The 23,622-nt window shown below is 37.2% G+C and overlaps 3 protein-coding genes across 8 annotated transcripts in view; 1 reads left to right on the top strand and 2 right to left on the bottom strand.

Moving 5' to 3' along the window:
- Positions 1-216: 216 nt before the first annotated feature.
- Positions 217-2,732, bottom strand: LOC117218489 (putative protein phosphatase 2C T23F11.1). Of its 4 annotated transcripts, none has more exons than XM_033466917.2 (5): positions 2,649-2,732; positions 1,462-1,664; positions 1,046-1,251; positions 744-969; positions 217-584 (listed from the first exon to the last, which is right to left on the bottom strand). In XM_033466917.2, the coding sequence occupies exons 2-5, from the start codon at positions 1,646-1,648 to the stop codon at positions 253-255; spliced, it is 951 nt and encodes a 316-aa protein (XP_033322808.1). In that variant the 5' UTR covers positions 1,649-1,664; positions 2,649-2,732; the 3' UTR covers positions 217-252. The 4 variants fall into 4 exon arrangements, with proteins under 4 accessions (XP_033322808.1, XP_033322805.1, XP_033322807.1 ...); XM_033466914.2 differs by having other exon boundaries at positions 2,312-2,695; XM_033466916.2 differs by having other exon boundaries at positions 2,467-2,694.
- A 128-nt stretch (positions 2,733-2,860) lies between these two features.
- Positions 2,861-4,736, top strand: LOC117218488 (uncharacterized). Its single transcript, XM_033466913.2, has 5 exons — positions 2,861-3,134; positions 3,292-3,507; positions 3,573-3,676; positions 3,785-4,119; positions 4,219-4,736. Exons 2-5 carry the CDS (start codon positions 3,310-3,312, stop codon positions 4,674-4,676), a joined length of 1,095 nt encoding a protein of 364 aa, XP_033322804.2. The 5' UTR covers positions 2,861-3,134; positions 3,292-3,309; the 3' UTR covers positions 4,677-4,736.
- An 8,433-nt stretch (positions 4,737-13,169) lies between these two features.
- The window catches only part of Eip78C (Ecdysone-induced protein 78C), a 258,466-nt gene continuing 248,013 nt past the window's right edge, over positions 13,170-23,622 (bottom strand). For 2 of the 3 annotated variants that reach the window (XM_033466775.2, XM_076520972.1), the window contains 4 exons: positions 20,299-20,684; positions 19,062-19,379; positions 17,352-17,748; positions 13,170-14,968 (listed from right to left, as the gene is read on the bottom strand). In XM_033466775.2, the coding sequence (XP_033322666.1) occupies positions 17,356-17,748; positions 19,062-19,379; positions 20,299-20,684 (1,097 nt within the window). In that variant the 3' untranslated portion in view covers positions 13,170-14,968; positions 17,352-17,355. The remainder of the gene's footprint in view (positions 14,969-17,351; positions 17,749-19,061; positions 19,380-20,298; positions 20,685-23,622) is intronic. The other variant, XM_033466774.2, reaches the window with a different exon arrangement.

The following is a 23,622-nucleotide window of genomic DNA, read 5'->3' as shown; positions in this document are numbered from 1 at the left end:
GAACAAATAGTAGTCGACAAAGTCATTGAAGAGATTTTCGTAATATAAAACTTCAAAAAATAGTCATCCTCTGTATATGTTCCAATAGTACTTTTAATTTCGTATGTACCTTTTCAGTGTGCACAAAAAAATAGGAAAATCTCTTAGAAACTTCACCACTACGATGATAAATAAGTGGAGTCGTATCATAATGGTGTGAAATGAAACACAAGTCAATTACAAAATGATCGAATTGAGATATTAGCAATTTGACTAAGGATTTGTACAGTCCATTTCCTTAAATCGAGAAATGAAATGAGCATACGGTTTCCCATGTAAAAAGCAAACTATTATAACTGTCATATTGTCACAGCCAGTACCCATTAGAGTATCTGGAGCAAGGCAGTGTTTCACGAGTTCTTCACAAATTTCTTCAGGATCTGTTGTATCATTTTCCTGTCCTGTTCCAAGCTTAGGTTGCATTAAGCGTGTTCTTACAAAATTTATAACTTCGTTACTTGTCATAACGTCCCAGATACCGTCACATGCCAAAACAACAAATTCCCAATCTTCTGTTACTTCAAATTGTTGAATTTCAGGAAAAGCTGTAAATAAACAAAAATTCAGTAATCGCTTCAAAACATTTGAGGCACAATCTTTCATTAATACAGTAGACTTCCATATAACAGACTTCCGACACGCATTGAACGAATTCGTGCTGTAGGAACACGTGTTATACGGAAGTTTACCGTATTCGAGCCTACCAGTCACAATTTGTTCTTGCGGTGGTTTACGTTCATTTCTTTTGAACATAAAGTCTCCAAGAGCTCGGGATAAAGCAAGTTGACCATTGACTCTGTTAAATTCTACCCAACCACCAGCAGCTTCGATTCGTTCACGTTCATCTTTCAATGTAGGTTTATGATCTCTACTTAAGGGAACCGTGTGACCATTAATACTTGCTACTGCCCTACTATCACCTGCATTTGCCTAAAGAAATCATATAAGTCAATTAATAGAAGAATTAGTATCCAACTTAAAGAGCAAGAAGTTATTGTAAACTTACACTATATATAACATTGTCTTTAATAAGAAGAGCTATGACAGTGGTGCCTGCTTGTTCATCTCTGAGTACTGTATCATTTAACATAGCTTCATCTAATTCCAGAAAACCTTGTTGTATAGCTTGAACAATGTTACCAGTCTTATACTCGCTTCTTTTAGTTATGTATTCATGAAGATGTTTTCCAGCATGCTGTGCTATTGCAGCACCTATCAATATTAACCATTACCCATTTGAGCTTGGAAGCAACTATAGTTATATTTATTTATTATAAATTCCAATTGATAGAAGATGTAGTAAAATCTGAAATTTTCTCTTAAAATACATTTCTTTGGTTCATTTACAAAATAAATGCTCTAGCGAAGATACTAATATACATGAAATCCAATATTTTCATACGTTTACTTATATATTCTTACCTCCGTGACCATCATACACTGCAAAGAATGCAGTACTAGGATCATCTGGTAATGAAAGTATATGTACATGACAATCTTCCATTTTAGTACGCCACCCTTGCATACAAGCACTGCCAACTCGATAATTTGCATCTCTGCAGCATACTGACTTCCTAGTTGTCACAGGTTCGCTGAGTGTTTGACCCATTATGTTCCTCAAGATTCTGATATTATTTGTAATAAAATAAAGTTATTCATTTAGAATACACATTATATTTTTGCAAATACTATAAGCTGAACTGAAAAGAATTTTTAAATAATAATTATGTTTCTATAACTTGCCTGAAGTATTTATTAGAAAACTATTAAGAATAATTTACTTTAAATAAGCAAGCTTATATTCAGAAATTATTATTTTATTTTTAAGTTTCCTTCAAGAATATCCATTGAATATAATAGGTGAAATGTGTAAGTAATAGTATTAGAACAGTCTCTCCTCTATACTATTCAACGAAGTCTGGGAAACATTACTTGTGTGATTTAATAATAGTATTGTTAGATTTTGCAACACGAAGTTTTGGTTATATTATACTATTTTAAAGGTACAAAGTCTCATGAAATCATAGATTGATTTTTTTATTGTAGAGTCATTTCCTCAAATTGAATTCAGTAGATTTATTTTTAGAATAAAAATTTCAATTTGTTACTGATATATCTAATTAAATTTTATTTGAAACAATTTCCAATTGTTATTGAAACGGAAGCTCAAATTCTACAGTAGCATATATTTATATATATACAAAAATTCTACAGATATATGAATAAAATGCAAATAATTAAAATCTAACATCAAACATTATGATGATCTAACCTCCTGTAGAATTTCATACGCATCGCATCTTCCAATATACAAAGTTATTCAAATATCCCTTGAAAGTTAAATTTTTCTCATATATATGTGTATACTAGAATCTATCATTAACTCTTGATCTATTTGTGTGATTTTAATTTGTCATCCGATCTCACCTTCGTGTGCTGTCAAACGAACATGGGCAAACCTAACCTTTCTGTAGAATATTAGATTTAGAGATTATTTTGCAAAATGCACAAAATCATGCAACTTCGATAACACTGATTTTTCTGCACGCACTACATATTCATGTAAGTTTGCTATTATTTCTATTGTAAAAAATGTTTTTAAAAAGTACTTTTCTCTAAATGCTGTAACAGCTGATTGCAACTGATCAAACTGTGGTGGTTCATCGATTTGGTATGCTCAATTTAAAAAAAACTTTGTGTATATGTCATATACATATATATGTACATACATTGACTACATTCAGCATGGATAATACATTCATCAAATGTGCGAGGATTGTATATATATATGTACATAGTACAATGTGGTTCAACAGCTGATTCTCACACGTGTTTAACTAGTTTTTACTAAATCTAATAAGTGCGAATAACAATGACATGTTATGAAGTAAAAGTACTGTATATTTATAAATATAATTCGTTTATTATAAATATAAAGTAATATAACGTTCAATGATATAATAATTTCGAATTAACCCTTTCGCGATGGCCCAACTGGAAGCCACAGTGAAGCAAAGAGTGTCTGCCGTATAAAGACGACGCTAGTCGTGAAAGGGTTAAGAAACAGAGTTAAGCAGCAGTAAATATTGTAAAAGGTTAAGATAATTTATTACTTATATTTTATATCAAGATTTCCTTTACGCCTCGAGATAGAAATTTTATTTTGGAAAATGAGACTTCCCTATTTTTCTATACAGTAAATAAATTATTATATTTTTATAATGCTAATAATGTTTTGTTTTGATGAGGAAGATAAATATCTAAAACACTATGGGACAAGATAGGAATTCAGGAACAGATACTGCTTTATCTGACATTGAAAATCATATAGTGGTAGGACAGCCAGATATTTCATATAATGTTGACAAAAAAGATGAAAAAAAGTATAAATGTAAATTTGATGGATGTGACAAGGCCTTTGTTAGGCCATCTCGATTGCTTAGACATATTAGACTTCATACTGGAGAGGTAATTAGAATTTATACTTTCTCAAATATAATATAGTGGTTTTCAAAATTTGTATTTTCTTCTAGAAATGCTACAAATGCACTCACCCAGGATGCGACAAAGCCTACACAAATTCTTCTCATTTAAAACGTCATGTGGAAACTCATAATCTGATCAAGAAAACGTACAAGTAAAAGATATTTTCTGTATATGTATACGTTTTGAAATTTTGCATTTAAATGATTTTTAATTAGATAAAAGTCTTTAATTAACAAATCTTATTTTACTTCCGTTTAAGGTGTCCTGAATGTTTACTATTCCTTAGTGATCGATATAGCTTGAAGCGCCATTATAATCGAAAGCACAGAGACCGAGACAAATTGACTTGCAAAGAATGTAATCTAACATTTACCAAAAAGTATCAACTTGCAACACACATGTCAGTGCATACTGGCGAGTTACATAAATGTGATCAATGTAACAAGAGTTTCACAAACTTTAGACAGTACAAAAGACATAATAAAAGTCATCAGGAAGGAACAAAGACTTATCCTTGCACTGTATCAGGATGTACAGATGTTTTCACAAAATGGCGTCAGTATTGTGTTCACCAAAGAACACAACACGTTATTCGTACGCATTTATTAAATTTCTTTATGAATTTCTTTATTTAGTAACTCCTTTTGCATATCATTTTATGCGTAAAGTTCATTAAATTTTCTTTATTTGTAGATCACACATGCAAGGATTGCGATAAAGTATTTTTGACAAAGTATCGCTTAAAAGAACATTCTAAAATTCATACAGAGGGTAGAAAAAGTTTTCCTTGTCCATATAACGAGTGTCTCAGAGTATATCATTTTAAAAGTAATTTAGACAGTCACATACGAAGAAATCATCTAGGACAAAAGTTTCAGTGTGACATATGTAAAGTAGAAATTTCAACGAAAGCAAAATTAGCAGAACATATTCAGAAATTGCATATGTCTGAAAAGTTAAAAAGGAGAACCAAAAAAGGACAACGTAAAAAGCGAAAAGATGCTGGGACATGCAAGAAGAGTGCAATATCTGCACTAATTGGAGTTAATTTGCCACCAAAAATAGAACAAATGATATTAAAGAGAGAAACAGATATACCATACATGAAAGAGTTTGAAACAACAGTGCCTGATGACAATTCTGATTTATGATGCAATTGATAATTTTATAAGAATTACATGAAAATAAAGGAATTACTTATGTGCTCTCTACTTATTTTTCAATTCTTCAGAAATTTTTTTATTATTTGTTATCAATTTGTGTTGATTTCCTTCTTGTATATTTTTAGGCTTCCAGCAATTTTTGCTTTCTGAACTTAATATTTTCTGTATTTAATAATTCAGTTTTATATTTACAAATACATAATTCTATATTCATTTTTTGAAACATAGATTTTGTTTAATTGTATATTATTAAGATCATTTTGTGTAACTTTGTTCGTATTATTCTTCTGCTGCGAGTACCGTATTAATTGATCAACTCTACCTACCTGAAATATTTATGTCATCCTAAATGATAGGAAAATATTAAAACTACAAGATTTTGTATATCTCTGAAGAAAATTTGATTTTTTTTATTCAATTTCGCTATAGAAAATAACATTCACATGAAAAAACAGGAGTTGACAGCGTGTAATAGTTTGAATTCATTTCTACTATTCAGAATAGTGGAAATATTTGGTGAAGAATGTCACCACCTATCTTGCATACGAGCTGTTTACTCGGCAAGCGATGTAAGTCAGTTTTCTTGATCTTATGAAGAATTAACTTCGATTTACACGATTTCACATTCATTACTAGACTATAAATTTTTATGTAAGTATAGATTTATCTACGTTATTTCATTAAAATGAGCATCAATCAGAAGCTTATTTTTCCGTTAAGAAAATAAAGTAAACGTCACATCGAATCTCGATTAAAGCATTAATTTAATTTTTCAAAATCTGAGTTTACCATGCACGCGTGAAGTACAAATATAAATGAAAGCATTCTTTAACAAAGTTTTAAGAAACTTTCTAATTTATTTTTAACTTTATAAAATCCTTAGGAGAGAAAATAAATTTTCATATAATACTTATCATTATAAATTACTCCAGAAAAATATATTTCGCATGAAGGATTGCAGTTTACTGTAGCTTACTTAATTTTCATATTAAAGACAAATATTCATGCTCTAGCTCGTATCAATGAGAGAGCAAAATTCATATTGCTTTGGGAAATGGTAGACCAGATGAACTACCTAACATGATCACCTCAAATTATTATATTGTTAGTAGATCAATTAAAGGATTTTTTCAAGAACATGGTTCAGAGAGATATTCTTTAGACGATTACACTGATTTCTTGATAATTACTTCTTTACGAAGTTTTTGTAAAATAAATTAAATAATGGATTACTTATTAAAAGTAGTTCTGATCTGTAAACACAATCAAAATCTACAATTTCGAAAAACATATTTTTTATGATTCTCGTTTCAATATTAAAAACATTATAGTTTCATGGTTATCTAAAAGTCCTCTAAAACAGAACCAAATTTTAATAATCGCAAATTTCTGAATTATTTGGCAGCGATATTAATTTAATTTGCAAACCAACATGGTGTCTTCGGATAATAATTAAAGGAATTTTGAACGTAGCAGGGTCATTGAAATGTCTGTAAGCAGATTTCCGATAGTGAACACGTTAGCGTGGAGAAAGAACGAATCGTGATGATTTCAAAGACATCTCTAGACTATGTGTTGATCGAGAAAAAAAATTCTTCCAACGAACAATAGAACGATTTAAGGCGATCGTGGTAGATGATTCATCTTGTGTGATTGCTAATGCAGTAGCAGACTTCAAGATTCAAGACTCGGAAACCCGTCAGTTAAGTACGACAGCTGATTCGTGCTCATTTATCGAACCATTTGAGTGCAGAGGGGCGAAAAGTGAAGGAGTTTGAGATGGAGGGTTCGATGAAAGAAAGAAATGGTGCCGTTGTTATTTTTAACACTATTTAAAAAGTTTATTAACTGATACCGATCGAATAACAGTGAATCACGAACGATTTAATCTGTCTCGACGAGAAGACAACTGCTGGACGTGCGATATTAGCGGTATATAGCTGCGTACAACAGCCGTTTCACGCAGGGTGGAAACGCAGGAGAAGTCGTGGTTCCTCCGTTTCCGGTTTCGGGAGGAGCACGATGGCGGTCCTCTGCACCCAAATGGCCGAGTATGTATATTCTATCGCCGACAAATGTTGTTCGTGCGCGCTTCTCAACTTTCTGCGAACTGCGTATACATCGCCGAATGAACTATCGCGATTCGTTGCAAATTATAATTTCACGTTCGGACAGCCTCATCGATGGTTCTTGGACCTCACAGACGAAGCCGGCTAACAGCGGACTTAGAAAAATAGCGATCGGGGATCGGTTCGCGGTTTTGCGAGGAGCTGAAACGGACGAACCTTCGCCTCGCAGGGAGGGCTATAAATTGTTGATCGATTATTGCGACGATGTGCGTGAATCGGGACACGGTTACTCGCAAAACTGAGCGTGCGTGTATCCAACGAGAGAACACGTCGGAGAACGGTTAAAAGAACTTCTATGCTCGGAGAGTTAGTAAGATAGGTAATAAGGGTATACAATGCGGCGTTCTTTTTTCTTTAATATCGGTAGACACACTAAGTTGAGCTTTTATTTCTAGACAATTAGTCTCGTGTTCTTGTACAGAAATATCGATAATTTTATTTTCCAGTTTGTCGTGTAAAATATCGTTTAGGTCGTTATAAACTACACTTAAGATGTTTAACGTTCGCAAATTAGTATACAGTCTATGGTGGAAAGTCTTAATACGCGTTTGCGGTAGGTGTTATTTCGTTTAACGAGATCGAAAGTCGTTTTCTCTAATATGCTGACGATTTACGACGGAATCTGTTCTCGTTGTTGGTGCACACAGAATTTCACGAATAACCGTGCGTTCCGTCTTTCTGTATTCGTTCTCATGGTATGTCCGTAAAATGGCGAACATTGTGAGACCATCCTCCGTTGCGTTAATCTTCGGATTGCGACCGATTTGACCGAGATTCTTCCTTTTCGATTAATCATTTTCTCCATTGACTTTGTGTCGCACGTGCACAAATAGTATTCGCACGCGTTTTGTTCGCGAGACGCACCGAAACGATAAGAAAACAGCAACGCGGTGTGCTACGTTCAATTAACATTTACGCCGTACTTGACCACGTTCAATTTTATTTCTGAACCAAACACGATGTGTATGCATGTGTATATTATATACATATATAGTATTTATAGTAATAAAAATAATTCGCGGTAACAAACGTTCGTTCGTGTATGTAGTGACGCGCATTAATTGAACGCGAAAAGCATTTCGTTGGAATTAATGCATGGCGGGAAATAGAGAAAACGCATTGGACCGCAAAGGATTAACTATCGATCGAATCGCTAACGGATATCTCGGATGTGTCGTGACCAGAAACAGGCAGCAATTTTGTCTGCACAAAACACTGCGAATAATCAACGAAACGAATAACATTTTGGTCGTTGTAGATCGTATAAAATGGAAATTTCGATCGTGGATTCAAACGATATCGTACATCGAACGTTCAGGTGGGTTACGCTACTTATATACGCTATTTTCGTTTATTATTTGTCAGCGAAACAAAACTCTGCCCGTTTCTGGCCGGGAAATGCTTGGAATCGGCGATCAAATGAAACGATACTGGTTGCTGATTAAGTACGTTCACGTGGATAACGTTTATGCGAAATGGGAAGTAATGTTTAATGAGCGTCCATGAGTCACATGAGAATGTACACTGCTCGATATGCGATATTGAACCAAGCAACGACAATAATAACGCGTTTGTCGAGGTTGCGGCACACAAAGATTCTCGGATTCGCCCTTCGATTCGCCTGTCGCTTGTGCCCGAAAATCGTCCCCTGCGGATACTTGACGGGTTTTATGAAACAGCAGAGATTAGAAAAATATTTTATATTCTTTTGTTTAACGATGCTGCGACGAGTGCTTTTTCGAACGGAAGTGCCATTGAAATCGATGGACCGTGTCGGGCACATGCGAATCAAAGCGACGTTGCATCTATGGAAGTAGGCTCGCGAATAATTCTGTTTTTAAGCATTGTAATTTTATCGAGCCGCGAATTTCATTGTCTCGTGGTTCAACACAAAATGCCAATATTATTGTCGTATCTTGTTCAAGTGAACCAACGTTTCCCAATCGGTAGCTTAGGATGTTATGTGAACGAGTTCCTTGTCCGTGGAAATGGACTCTTAGTTTAGCACAATCTTCTCGGGAAGAACAAGCAGTCGTTTAATAAATAGTTATACGTTCGAAGGCAGTTTATAGGTCCACAATCAAGTTTTTCTTCTTTCGCGAACATTCTTACTTTCAAAGTATAACTTAACGCATTATCATTAGAGTAGTACGTTGCAATCATGTGAAACGAACAGAGTTTGATGGGAATTTATATAACAGTTAATTAATGTTTAAAAAATATATGCTCTTTAATTCATTCGTAAAACTAAAGATTTATTGATATTGATTGGGAAACGCTGTACAATAGAACCTTTAGCACGAAAACGACGAATTTCATTCTGTGCACCTGTACGCACCTGTATTGCTGGTAACAAGTGTACAAAGTGAACATACAACTTGCTGATCCCGCTTTCTTTTTTATTATCAGTGGACAAATGTTCATCTTGCGATTTATCGTCATTTATAACTTTGTAACAACACTGTATTATCGAAGTTGTGTCTACTTAATAAATATAAAATCTTGTCGAACAAGCCATATTTTGGTTTCAAACGATCAAAGAATTTGTTACCAGTCTAACATGAATTATTTTCTCATAAAATAGTTGATTTCCCATTGCTGATCATTGCGTGAACAATAATTATTTATTATACGAAGCTTTGTATTTAAATAGGTTACAGTTCTATTTATTTTTCAGAAGAGCAGAAATAATATTGAAAATCAGTTACCAGATTATATACTTTTAAAAAGAGTCATTTTCTTTTTATTTGAATATAGCTTCTTTTGTATTATAGCTCTTAATTTCTGTTTTCACAAATCTACACAAATGGATCTCGTAAATTCAAAAACAATCAGGGTAAGCAAGTCGCACAATTCACCCTGTATATCGCATGATTTACGTAAGTACTGTAGGAAAGATGCATGTATGTATAGATGTCTGTGTATACGTGTGTATATTTGTCTGTGAAATAGTGTAATGTGTGCGCCAAATTAGCGAGCGTGAGCGTATCGCAAATTTGTGTACGCGTCGGTGTAAGATAGGGCCTCGCTTATTATGCTGACAGAGAAAGAGAAACAGAAAAAGAGAAAGACGGATCGAGAGATAGGGATAGAGACTGAGAGAGAGAGAGAGAGAGAGAGAGAGAGAAAAAGAGATTAACAAATAAATATAATTACACGTACATCGCGCGCAGGCGTGCGCGCATTAAACTTAATCTCTAACAAATCGATATCGTTTCTTTCTTTTCTTCCTTTATAAAACAATTAAAATGAAACATTTGTACTTTAGCAGTATAGAGCAGTCCTTTGTCGTACTTATTTACCTTAATATCATTATCGTCGTTTATATTATTTTTATACATATATATGTAATATTATATTTTTTCTTTTCTTTTCGCATATTTTCCATTTTTTCTAAAAGAACAATTCCCGCCTCGCTTGGCACGCCATCCATTCATCGTCATCGTCATCGTCATTTTTCGGCATCTCGATATAATCTTGTTACATAAGCTGTCCCGTAAAATTATCAATCAATCAGAAGAAAGACAGAGGATTCACCGCCGGAGGCAAGACGTTCCTGTCGAACACGGCTAGCAGGTTTGCAGAATTTCGCGCGATCTTCTTGCTTCGAATCGTTATCATAGATCGGCAAATTGTAAAGTCGAACGGGACCATCGATTTCGGGATCGTCTTACGTTCGGCCGGATGATCCTCCCGGTTGGCTGCTTTGAGATTTATAAAATGTCCGGTATAGATATAGGTATGCAGTCGATATCTCGTCTATTATAAAAAAGAAGGATACGTGTAATATATGTGAATAGAGCGTACGCGACGAGATGCACGCTTGAGCACAACTTATCTATAAATATACAATCATAGAATCAATATCAAACAAAATCGTGATTATTGCAGAATCCTGGCTTACGGGCGGAATACATATGTATATACACATATATATACTTCTCTTGTTTCATATACATGTATATACATACAATGTATATATATATATATATATATATATATATATATATATATATATATATATACGTATATTCGTTTATATAATATTTATCCTCCGAAGAAACAAAAGACTGAAAGGAACCGCCACATTTCCGTTTTGTTAGAACGTTTCCCAGAGAAGGAAGATACTTACATGCATATAAAAAAAGAAAAGTAGTAGGAGGAGAGAAGTATCGAACGCGCGCGCGCAAAAATAAAGAGGAGAACGCTTAGACGAATTAAAAGTATAAGCTCGACGCACAATAAGAACGTAACGCCGACCGATTAAACCTCGACTATCAGCGACAACGAAATAATAAAATGATAATGATAAATTGCAATCGTAGTACAGGGCACGATTAGCTCGAATAATATTAATAATAATGGTACATTGATATACGCAACGATTCCCACAGTATATGTACAGATATAATAGCACCATGACCGAAATCTCTGGGTTACAAAGTATGTAGCGTTTCGGGATGAGGAGGGATGACGAGAGGATGGAACGGAGGAGAACGGAAATGAGAATTGGTTCGAGGAGGGTATCGAGGGGATGGGGTGTGATCTTGCGCTTCGGTCGGAACACGAGAGAAGGGAATGAAAGAAGCAGACGTACGATTCAGTTAAAAGGATGCTACGTCGATTATCATTCTTATATTTTCCCCGATTGCTCCGATCGATCGTTGGCCTGGCTCTTTTCGCGAATCGGCAACGATAAAGAACACACGCGTGCCCTTCGATTACCGATTCGATGCTTATTAAATGCAGACGTAACCGTCTTCGGCGATTACACAAAGAAATGTTCGAAACATGAAAGCTTTATGCTAAAGATTCTTGGTTGATATTCAGCCGTTTTTAAATTGAACACTTCGATTTTGTTATATTTCATTCGTAATCCAAATGATTCGAACAAATCAACTATAGAGGGGCGATAATGACAGTTTTTCGAATACAGTATGTTTGCGCTAAAATACGCCTACTTGACAATGTTCTGTGGATCGTTCGTTATTAGGAATAACTTCTCGTTCGAACCTCTTGTAATCATGTATTTCGAAGTCCAGCGATCGATCAGCGCGATCAAGCAGTTATATTACAATTAATATCGTAATTAAGTATTTGGCCGTTTCGATTAACGTGTTCCATTCAACGTTCACAAGAATATCGTAAAGTAATGCGATTGCTCTAGGTCGGCGAATAAGTCGTAGGGACTAGAAATTTTGAAAAAACGAATCGCAAATTCAAATATCACAGGAGGAAAATGTCACGGCATTTCTTTTCTTTTCTTTTTTCTTCGCTCTCCTCGTATCGCCGTTTCCGTATCGAGCCGGCGATTATTATTAGGACAGCCACTAGACTCGCTCGAATTACAGAATTTATATACACGAGCAGAAAAGCGCTCATACATACATTACACACCGAGTGACTCGATTTACATTTCATTGAAATTTTCCTCGCTGCACGTCTCGTGACGAAGAGAGCGAGAGAGATAGGTAGAGAGATAGAGAGAGAGAGAGAGAGAGAGAGAGAGAAAGAGAGAGAGAGAGATAGAAAGAGAAAGAGAGAGATAGGAAAAGAGGAAGTAATAATAATTTAAACGATGGCGAGTAACAACTCGCTTCGCGTGCTTTTTATTTTCTCTCTCCTTAATCATCTTTTATCACATTCACGTGATTCCCTGGCGCAGATCTGTTTTGGTAGATCATACGAGAGCCGAGAATCCTCAATCGATATGCTTTCTCGCTTCGTCCCGTCTTATTAGTTCACGTATTTTTTTGAAAATTCTCTCTCGTAGTGCTTAAAATCGAGGAAAGGGCTGCGCCATTTCGTTCTCGCATATTATAGTATTTCTGTTTGTTAGCAGGATTGTAGAGATGGCCTACCAGATTAGATCTACGCTCATTCAACACAATGCGTTTAATAACTATTCTTCTTGCATATAGATTTATAATCTTCATATATATATAGACTCATATATATATATTTATTTATTTATATATTTATTTACTTTTTATATTAAACGATGATATCCCTTCTTTGTTCAATATATTAATTAGGTATGATATGTTTATTCACAACTTGATGTGAGCGCTTAAAGTTGGAATTCCGTCTTTCTTCCATCGTCAACAGAGCCATCGTACACTCTCGCCAGTCTTCTACCAACGATTTCCCATCAATCCCATTCGACAGAAATTAGCGAATGCACCGACGCGTTTACGTTAACGTTAATTTAAGTACGCAGCTAGGATAAAACATTAATTTCTCTAGTGATAAACTTAGATTCTCTCAGAATTGTTCGTTTCCCTCCCAAAAGACCCTCCCTCCCCACCCCCCGCCCATCCCACCGGACCCACCCCAAATCGAGCAAAATCTCTCACGATGAATGTATATTTATAAGTATATTTTATATATATATACATATCGATACGCATTACATGCTAGTCATTGTCAGAGAGTTTTTTTTTTTATTTAGCGTTCAAGAGTTCGAAGAGTTCGAAACATGCTCACTTCAGGAGTCCATTCAACAACACCGGGAAACGTTCTCTCCTTCGTCGATGATTGTTCGCCGATGAACGACGTTTGATCGATCCGATAACAAATTGCAACAACCCAACGCTACAAGTTACTCGTGCACACCGTGCGCGACCTTCGACTCGCGTTTCCCCTTTGCCCTTTTGACCGCCCAGTGCCACGCGCAGCCGGAAAGTCGACGGAGTCCTGCAGGATGACCGAAGCAGGATTCGATTTGTCGGCGTTATTCGAGTTGGCCGGCCAAGTTGATCGGCCGGTTTCCAAGCTTCCAGCTGCGCAGGGCCGTAGAGCGGAACGCGAGCTTCCGTGCAATTTTTCGTTCAGCCGTTGCCGTTTAGAAAACCGAGAGGTCTCAACGAAAGAATACGATATACATATACTCTCCCCGTTCCCGCGGAACACCCTGAAGCGATGCAACAATATCTATAAAGGTAATCCACTATACACTACTTGTCAAGTAATAAAAATAGAGATTGCATAGATTGAGATTCGTAGCGGATGCATCTAAAGAGACACGATCCTATAAAGATTTATCATCCTCTTGAGCTTTATAGCGTGAAACATTCCTGTTTTTCTGTACTTGTATAATATCTGTATAATATGTATAAGTGTGATACGCGCGCGTAGACCTTGCCCGCGGCTGCGCCGATGGACTTATGGTCGCGCGCGTCCGCCATTTCCGTCGACGCGCGTCCCTGCCGGATGGGGAACCCGGTGATTCTATGGACGAACGGAAAAATATGTTTCATCATCGCTTGCGATATGTCTGCGAGTTTGTGGCCGCCGGTATTTTTCCCCCATCCGACCGGCCGCGAGCGATCGAGACCGATCTAGAGCGATCGAGAACGCGAACGCTAGGCGACGCGCGGCACACGCCACCAAAAAAATGTCCTCGAGCCCTCTTTTAAACTACCTCGGTCTTCCGTCTTTATGTTCTCTAAAAGTTCGCCCGAAAACGTTCACCGGTAGCGCCATAATAAACGGCGCTCCGGAAATCGATCACGGTTTTATGCTATCTTTTCCGCGCGGCGCGTGTTCGATCACGGCGCCGCTTTATTGCAACAACGATATGCGCGAGACTAATTTACACGGGACGAAAAGAATAACGAAAAAAAGAAACAAATGCTATCCTCCCCCTCATCGACTGAGTATTTTTAAATGCTTCCCGCGACGCGTTCCGCGGCGAATAGGTACGGATCCTCGTGCTCGACGAAGCTCTTTTCGATTTCGGACGCCCGGAACGGCTTTCGTATCCAAGGGTTGATATCGCAGTGTGATTTATTTCGTTCCGTTTATTAATCGGCCGTCCTTCGCGTCCAGGGGAGCTTCGATCAGCAATCTGTACCGCCTCGCCGTGGAACGATCCATCTTCCGTTCGTTTGTCAATGAGACGAACGGTGCTGGATCCGGCGAGATCGACCCGCCGAAATGGCGGCGGATCGTCGATCCACAGGCTCCTCCTCCTCCTCCTTCTCCTCCTCCAGGCGCGCAGCATCGCCAACGAGTGAAAACAAATCGTCCTCGAGGCACGTCCGAGCCGCGTTTGTGCGATGACCGCTGGCAATCGGAGGATTCTCCCGTTCCATTTTCCCGGGGGGCCGTTCGTTTTCGTCGAATTAACTCGATGTACTCTGAAACATTCTTCAAAGACGATCCACCCGATTAGAATGCTCCGGCGTAGTCGGGCGAGCGCGCGGCGCGCCATTGAATTGCAAATTTCGTACGGATTTCAGGGGCGTGGATGAAAATGCAAACACGGATTTATGGAACGCGGGGCGACGGTTCCACGTGGCCGGGACACCCGGTGCTGTTCCAAGTTGGAAAGTAAGTCGAGGTTGAAGTCGCCCCGGGACTCGTGCCTCCGGCAACCTAGTTTTGCGTTTTGAGGGTTCGGCGGGTCCGCGTGACGTAATTTACTCTGTTTGCCGAAGTCGCCTGTGGAGAGGAGATTAGCGAATCCGTGATACCGCAAGCTCCTTCAGAGTTTTGGTAACTCCGGGGAGGTTTTTGGGCAGACAGTATCATCTTCCGGAACGTGCAGACTGTAGAAACGCGGGCGACTTTGATCGTTTCCCTCGGACTCGAGCAGTAGACTCGTTAAGGGGAGGTCCCGCTCGAGGACTTTAAAAAGTCTCTCACTTTCTGCGGTGTTTCAAATATATATATAATTAAATGGAAATTTCGGAATTCTGAAAATGATCGAAGTGGCAGGTATCGCATGAATTCTTTTCATCCTGGAAAACTTTCAGCGCGTTTTTCTCGGAACGTCATTTTTCGAACTGGCGAGATAAATATTTCGAAAACTAATCGATCGATTTAAGTGAATTTTGTTATGAATTAAAGAATATACTTTCCCGCAGGCGGTGAACCTTTGATATCCCAAGTTTCTCTAATTAATTTTTAAGGAATCTGGGATTGTGGCAAATTGATGAAATAAGTGACGTTTAACTTTAAAATGCTGGAAAATGATTAAAAGAAGTAGATAGCAGATAAATAGATATATAATTATTATTTTATTTTTAAATTGGCGAAATCTTTCTTTGCTAGAACGATCTTCCTCTTGATTTTAGTTTTTGAAAAATAGTCCACGAACGTGAAAATTTATTGCATCCGTCGATACAATAGTTTAATGAAAACTAGTTACTTTATACTGGCACTTTCAGCTTAATATTTTTTAAACGTAAATATTGTCGTGTAATATTGCAGAAAATTGATAATTAGGTGCTGAGTCGTCAATCGTTGTATATTAAATAAATTTTTAATAAACTGGAAACAAAACAATTTACATAAAATTGGTTAATCGGATCTAAGATATGAATTTAATATGAAATCGTATAAAATTTTTATAAAGAAGTATGACAACATTGCAGCTATATTTATAACAACTAAAACGAATGATATTGTCATCCGAACAAGGTTATTACTCACGTGAATCTGACCGTTTCTGTTATGAACCATGAAATGTGTTTTTTCTCATTTGTAGTTTTTTGTAATCAGTAATAACGTCATCATCTAAACAAAACATTAATAAACTATTCTCAGATTAATCTAACTTTCCTCTAAACTCAGGATGTTCCTATTGCGAGACTCCACATTGATTCAAATATAATCAAGTTACAGAAATTCACAGAGGAGGAAAATAAATCCGAGACGACGCGTAGAATATTTATTATAATTCGTTCGTGTTTCTATTCTAAGAATTAAGCATGCGGCTGTAAAAGCTTTTCTCTTTTTATTACCCGATATTTCATCAAACATAAATAGGATCTCACATTATTACTTTATTCTACGAGAACTTTTACGAAAGCTTTAATAAATTAGTTACTTTTCTGTTTTCTGCATGAAATAGTAGTTACCATTTTATGACCATCAAAAATTCAACGCGGCCCATAGATTGAGAAACGCTGATTCACAAAGTTAAATTGTTGTTTTCGGGTTGTCTTCGCTCAAAAAATTAGGACCACTCGCAATTTTCTAATCCTCTAATCTTACTTATCGATTATTGTCATTCTCGCTTTTATTTCATCTAAATATCTTAAGTAATAACTAGACTGCAGGATAATATAATTAATAACTCAATTGATAACTCAAAATAATTAATAAGTCAAATACAAAACTAAAATGACATTAAAAGAATTTAATGATACCGTTACATTATTTTCAATTTATTACGATTATTAAAAGAGGAGAGATATTTTCATCTAATTTATATTTCTTACAATTAACTTAGATAATTTGTATTTTGCATAAAAGTCCGCAGTCTGGTAATATCTGATAAATTGAAAGGTAAAGTTTAGGCTTTCCAACCTGAGTAACCTTAAACGATGTGGATGAGAACGATTGTTTATCCTGTTAGATTCTTTCGACTCGTTCGAAACGTGGCGAGCTAAAACATCGAAAGTAGATCGCAAAATTTGCTAACAAATCGCGCGTTCGAACCGAAAGACTTTACTTTGAAAATTGCGAGCGTATCCAATTGTTTGGCCTAAGGCTGTGAGATTGCAAAGGGATTGCGGAAAGTCACCTGTTCACTGAAGATCCTCCTCGCATTTGGGAATGTCGAATATCTCGGCGAAGAGGGGCGGTAGTTTGAGCTTAGTCCAGTTCCTTCTGAACCAATCAAGGAGATTCGCGTGTCGGGCACCCAGGGCTCTCAGCTCCGGTATCCTCTGCGAGACGCTGGAGACGTTGGAACAGCCGCCCGCGGATGTGGCCTCGCCAGGAACCGTGTGGTTCCGTAACGTCTGCACCTTCAGCGCCTCCAGAAGACGATCCTGAAGCCTCTGTACCGCCTTGACATCGTTCAATCCCGGCCTCTCGCCCAGAAGAACGGCGCCGGAAAAGAGACCCAACTCGGTGTCCGTCAGTTGGTGGCCGTTCAGCGCCGACGTGAATTGCATCAAGGCGGACACAAAATCCGGCTGTTTTGTTTTAGAACGTTTTAGATCGATTAAGTAATTGTCGGGGATTAGAAAGGCAGCCGGCCTACTGGGGATTTGGGTAGACCGGCTTTGAGTGATCGACAACTTGATTCGAATGCAATCCCGACGGAGTTTGCACAAAGCTATTGTAGGTAGAGGATTAACGATCGGTGTCTATGCTTGTCGACGATGATGTTAGGTCGTCCTATAAATTCGCGCCATTCGCGGCTTTGATATTTGGATATCCACATACAGATTTCTTACAATCGAAATTCAATCCTATATCACATTTTTGCACTCGAAATTAATCCTATGTCACATTTTTGCACTCGAAATTAATACTTTTGCAGATCGTATTTCACCTGTTTGCACTGCAAATTGAACAGTTTGTAGATAATGTTCACGTGTTCGCATAATAAATTAACTCTTTTACAGGTTTTATTCATCGTTTGGCAAGCTAAATTCACCTTTATCGAAATAAAATTAAAGCTTTCGCATATAAAAATTGGCTGCGTCGTATTCAATTTTTAAATTTAATATGAGTTTAAATACTTATTTATAAAATAAATTTGTAACGTGGCGATGGTGAAAATTTGAAGAAAGATCAATATGATTTGCAAAGTGGTAAATATGATCTACAAAAAGTTACAGTAGAATTTTTGTAATACTTCTCAGTGATACATCTCAATCTTTCGAAATACTGCTATCCGAATCTTCTTTTATCCAAACACTTTCCACGTGAGAATAGATAGATGAGTCATATAGAAGTCGATTTATTATACCAATCGGTAAAGATTATATAAAGAAATTATCCACGTCGTTTCAATTAGATCGGATAATCGAAGTTATATATCAGCAGCACGAACTTATAGGACAATCTATCTAGAGAATTAAGCTCTCTTTTTAGTACTGTTTTAAAGAAATATGTTACGTTTCTTATAAGAATACGTGTGTAAAAATGCATTTTGAACAATGGAAGTATAGCAATGAGGTTTTCTTGTTGATTATACATAAACTGCAAATCTTCGTGTAAATTTTCATTTTCATACGTCACTTTACAAAAATTAGAATTAAAGAAAACATTCCTGCGTTAACTAAAGTATACTGATTTTTTCTACTCATCCGTCGATTCTGACAATTATAGTGTATAAAATAAAAATAAAAAATAGAATCTAGAAGAAGTACCTTAAAATATATGTTACAAATTATTGATAAATAAAGTTATAAATGATCCGAAGTATACTCGGTGACATTTAGTCGAAGAGGCATTTCTGTCTACGTCTAAAAAGTGTGTTATTCGTGTCGATTCTCACCTCGTACATCAATTCCATTTGCTGCCTAGTGATATAAGTACCATCCTCGAATGTCATCGAACTGTCAGTGGTCATCTTTGAGATATGGCTGAGCCAGACCTCAAAGAAACCGACCTTAATCAGGATCAGCTGATCGTCTTGCGAGAGCTCGCAAAATCCTGGCACCCTTTTGGCGAACTCTACCACCCTTTGCACCGACGGCGTTATCCTGGTGGCGAACTGTTGCCATAACCAGATCCTTTGCGACTCGACTGTCTCTGCTGTCGAGGACGCAGCCTCTGGGTCCTCGGGACTGGCGGGCTGCGAAGAAGCACTCGCCTAATCAGCCGGATTACAAAAGAAACAGGCGTTGCTGCCAGTTCCAGTAGGACATCTCAGTCTAATTTCAATGAAAATCTAACGACGGATGTGACTGAACTTTACGCTTAACCCCCAGCGTTCCTTATTAATTTATTATTAACATTATTAACATTAAGCTTATTAACATTAATTTTTTGACTGCTAATGACGTACGGTTACTTAAAAGTATTATGGGTTACTTTCAATGTATAATTATTATACATTATTTTTAATAATGAATACATAAAAGGATTTAAAAGTAAATTTTAATAGTATTTAAAATTGTATATATACGCTCTCTACATTTTTTAAGTAAGTTTCGTCAAATTTCCTTCTTCATATTTAATCACGATTACTAGACTGTGGATCTTCGTGCATTTTTGGTGCATACAAGTTTTAAAAATGCTAGAGAACCTGCAAATTGATGAGTTTTTTAGTCGATATAAGACGTTTTTCTCTTCTTCAGATGTTTAGAAAATAATTAATAAAAATAGGAATTTGCAATGGTCGAATTTGTTTTTTTTATACGCTGTAATGTTACATGCGTGACCTTTTTAAAAAAAAAGAAACCTCAATGACCTTCACACACGGCGGCCTTGAGAAGAAACTTTTTTTCAACTCAACTCTTTTTCAACTCAATAATTGTTTTCTGAAGCAAACATTGAATTTATTAGACATTTTCTCGTATCATATTTATGTACCGTATCATCTCTTATGGTATTGGAACCGTGGAAAAAAATTCAAAAATTAAATCGCACCCCAGGTTACCATCTAGCGTCATCCAGCATGCAATTCAGCCGCATTCTCACGTTCTTTTCGTTACGCGTCGTCACATCCGCCGTTAATGCATCTCCGCCGCGCCGCGTGGTTTCGGTAATTACTGTTTGCTGAAACTCACCGGTATTGTCATCGGTTTCCGAACGATGCCTCTCGTCGATTCCTCGGTGAAGCCGCAGTGAGCGTGATGCGCCTGGGCAACTTGAAGTATCACGTCGTACACTGCCAACTGTTTCACGTCAGCGTCCGACTGATCCGCTTCAACCACCGCTGCCGGTGGCACGCAAGCTATGGTGTTCTGGCTCTGACTGTTGTTATTGTTCTGGCTGGTATTGTTGTTGTTATTGTTGTTGTTATTATTATTATTGTTGTTGTTATTGTTTCCAGCACCGGGAGATGTCAGTTGCTGCACGCCCGTGGTCGTTGTCGTTGTAGTGGTGGTCGTTGGTACCGCGTCTTCGGGGCCGCGTTCTCTTGAACGTTTTGGCACCCTGCCGTATCTTACAGCTGAAACAAAATCATTGGTTGCTGAGAATACGCGGCCGAATGATGTATCCGCGATACACCGTTTGTTAACTATTTATCGGGACTAGCAGAGGATCTTCGTGTTCATTTTTGCTACGACATCGTTTACTTGGGGAAACGCTCTTTCGTTCGTCCGCGAGAGGAATATGCAACAATAAATTTACTTATTTTTCATTCGAGAATGTTGCAAGCCGGATAACGAAATTGCTCGCATCAACGTTATTTTCGATCTTAACCGTTTGAGTCCCAAGCAGCGCGATCGCGCTGTTCAGATCTTGTGTCGCGCGATCAAACTTTAGTGACGCGCGTACATCGCATAGCTGCTTTTTTTCATTTTTTTTTCTTTTTATTGTGTTTGTCAATCTTGACGAGCGCTATCGCGTCGTTTGGTTCTCTTCGCGATCAATTAAGACAAGCGCTATTACGCTGTTCGCCATTTTTCGACCGTGTTTTCCGAATAACCCCTGGTACTCGAACGGTTAAGTAGAATTCGAGATACAGAAGTCTTTAAAACACTTTCACGAGGCTTTTATTTTCTTCGAAATATGATCAAAGACCTAACAGGGCAAAATATTCTATTTGCTACAAATTAATTCATATTTGCAAAATATCCTTTATACAGATTACGTGCAACGTTTATCAATTTTATCAATTAAACAGCGAATTTTAAGCGCTCGCGGTGTTTTGTAGAGGTACATAAAGGTAAAAAAATATCCATTTTTCTACACGCGGTGAAATCGTTTATGTAACAGGATTTCGTTGGATATTTACAGTCTAATAAATATAATTTAGTGGTCGAAGTATACGCTGGACAAATTAGAAAGCAACCTCTGGGATTATGGGGCGCGATTGTTTATTCTCTTTTGATCATTATTCAGCTTTTAGAAAATCTGTGTCGCGACAGATACCATTCTCATATTAAACTTTCACTGATAAATATCCCCCAGTTAAAGGTTATATTGAACAGCGGACGCGTGAACTTTATAATAAGCGAAGATTTACGAAGAAATGACGCGGCGCATAGAAAAAGAAGAACGTGTGACGATGTTATAATGAAAAGAGAACGATGTTGGGCGATTAAGGCCAGCGCGCCGGATTAAGGGCAACTTCCATTACCGTATACATCAAGAGCTTTCATCCCTTCATTAATCATTTTCAACTGGAAACTTAAGCTCGTCCACAGTAGCATCGAATAAATTACCAATCTTCTTGTTGCTTTCTGGCCTTGGCAGCCTGTCAAGAGTATTTTCGTAGACAGTTCTCCAATTACAGACGCTTAAAGATAATTACGCTCATAATTCGATCAGATCAAATTCAATCTGCTGGCTCCTTTTAATTCCAAACAGCGAGACAAACATTTCGGAAATAACCGTTTTTGGGTTTGAGTATTTGATCGATCTGTCGAAATAACTGCTTCAACGATCCTAGTTTGTTTTTTGATCGCACCGAACAGTTTTGAAAAATTAGTTAAAAGTTCTCTTTCAATATTTCAAAATCATCGATGTTCCGTGCATGTTTAGCATTAAGGTTTGACAAATGGCATCAAAGTTAATTAGAGTACCATTTAGAGAGTACTGTGGAGTACCACCAATTAGAGTATCAGCTTAGAGTACCATGCTTTTCATATAATCTTGAATACAATTTAAAATACAATTAACGACTATGGAAGCTCGGAAAAGCTTTTGTCTGTCACTGTACCAGTGCGATAAGTCAAATATTGCGTTAATTATTCCACTTAATGCGATCAAGTTACGTTTTACATCTTGTACAGAACTACACAGAAATGCTCGATTACGTTGTTCTGCCAAACAAGCATTTATTTTTCCTTGTCGATGTAATTAATCGATCAGATTATGAGTGGCAAACATTTCGTGGCAGACAAGTTCTATTTCCGATCTAAGAATAATCCTGCGCGAGGAGAAATCGAATTCCAACTTTCCATAAATCGATCAACAGAACTGCGAATTAAAGTGTAAAAATCCGCTTACGTTACAATTGCGCATTGAATACTATTCTACCAGCAATATAATCACACAATTGGAAGATTAATGTCCGACATCCTGCATCGGAGAATTATGCCGTCCAATAGGGGATGATGCTTCCGGACAGCTTTACCCTCTATGATGTAATGCACCCCTTTCGAAGCGGATCAGAAGGCTGCTAAAGCTTATTACGATTTCGCCGACAATACGAGCGGGAAGCTTCCCGGGCTGCCTATTACACACAGCCGCATATTGCACCGTGGAACTTTGACGTTTAATTATGCACGCAACTTCGCTTCAGAGTTTACTTTGCCCTCGCCGCGCTCTACCGAGCCCGGAAGTTTCGGAAAGTAAAAGACACCGCGATTATTAACGCGAGCGTGTACCTCTCCTGTCGGGAAGCGAAATGAAAAATATTCTATTAACAGTAGCGTCTTGCGCGTAGAATTTATTCGTTGATCGGGGAGAGTAGCGGAACACTGGCACCTGGATCGGATCTAATTTGCAACTCGTCGGTGATTGATACCGTTAACAGCAACGTGACTTCTTTATTCATTCTTCTCAAACAAGAATTCAATTTCAGGTGTTTCTTCTTTGATTTCTTTTATGTTTAATTTATATTCACATTAATATAAGGAAAGAATATGTAATATAATATACAAAGGATGAATGATACACCAAAGATTGCAAATATTTATTAAGCGTTCGATTGTAATATCCACTAAGAGTAAAGAATTAATCTGTTAATAATCCTTCGCGTTTCTGTATTCAACCGATAACGATTTAATATTTTAATCCGCATATTTGAATTTAACGATTGAATCCATAATAACTGTATCTCGCAAAAACGCTCATCCAGACTTTCATGCTTTCATAGTACAGCGGATGACAGCGTAAGTCAATTTTATTCTGATCATCGATTTTAATTGCGTGTTCAT

The sequence above is a fragment of the Megalopta genalis genome, chromosome 4 (genome assembly GCF_051020955.1).
Source record: "Megalopta genalis isolate 19385.01 chromosome 4, iyMegGena1_principal, whole genome shotgun sequence".
Lineage (NCBI taxonomy): Eukaryota > Metazoa > Arthropoda > Insecta > Hymenoptera > Halictidae > Megalopta > Megalopta genalis.
The sequence above is the reverse complement of the archived record's forward strand: the minus strand, read 5'-3'. Positions and strand labels throughout refer to the sequence as shown.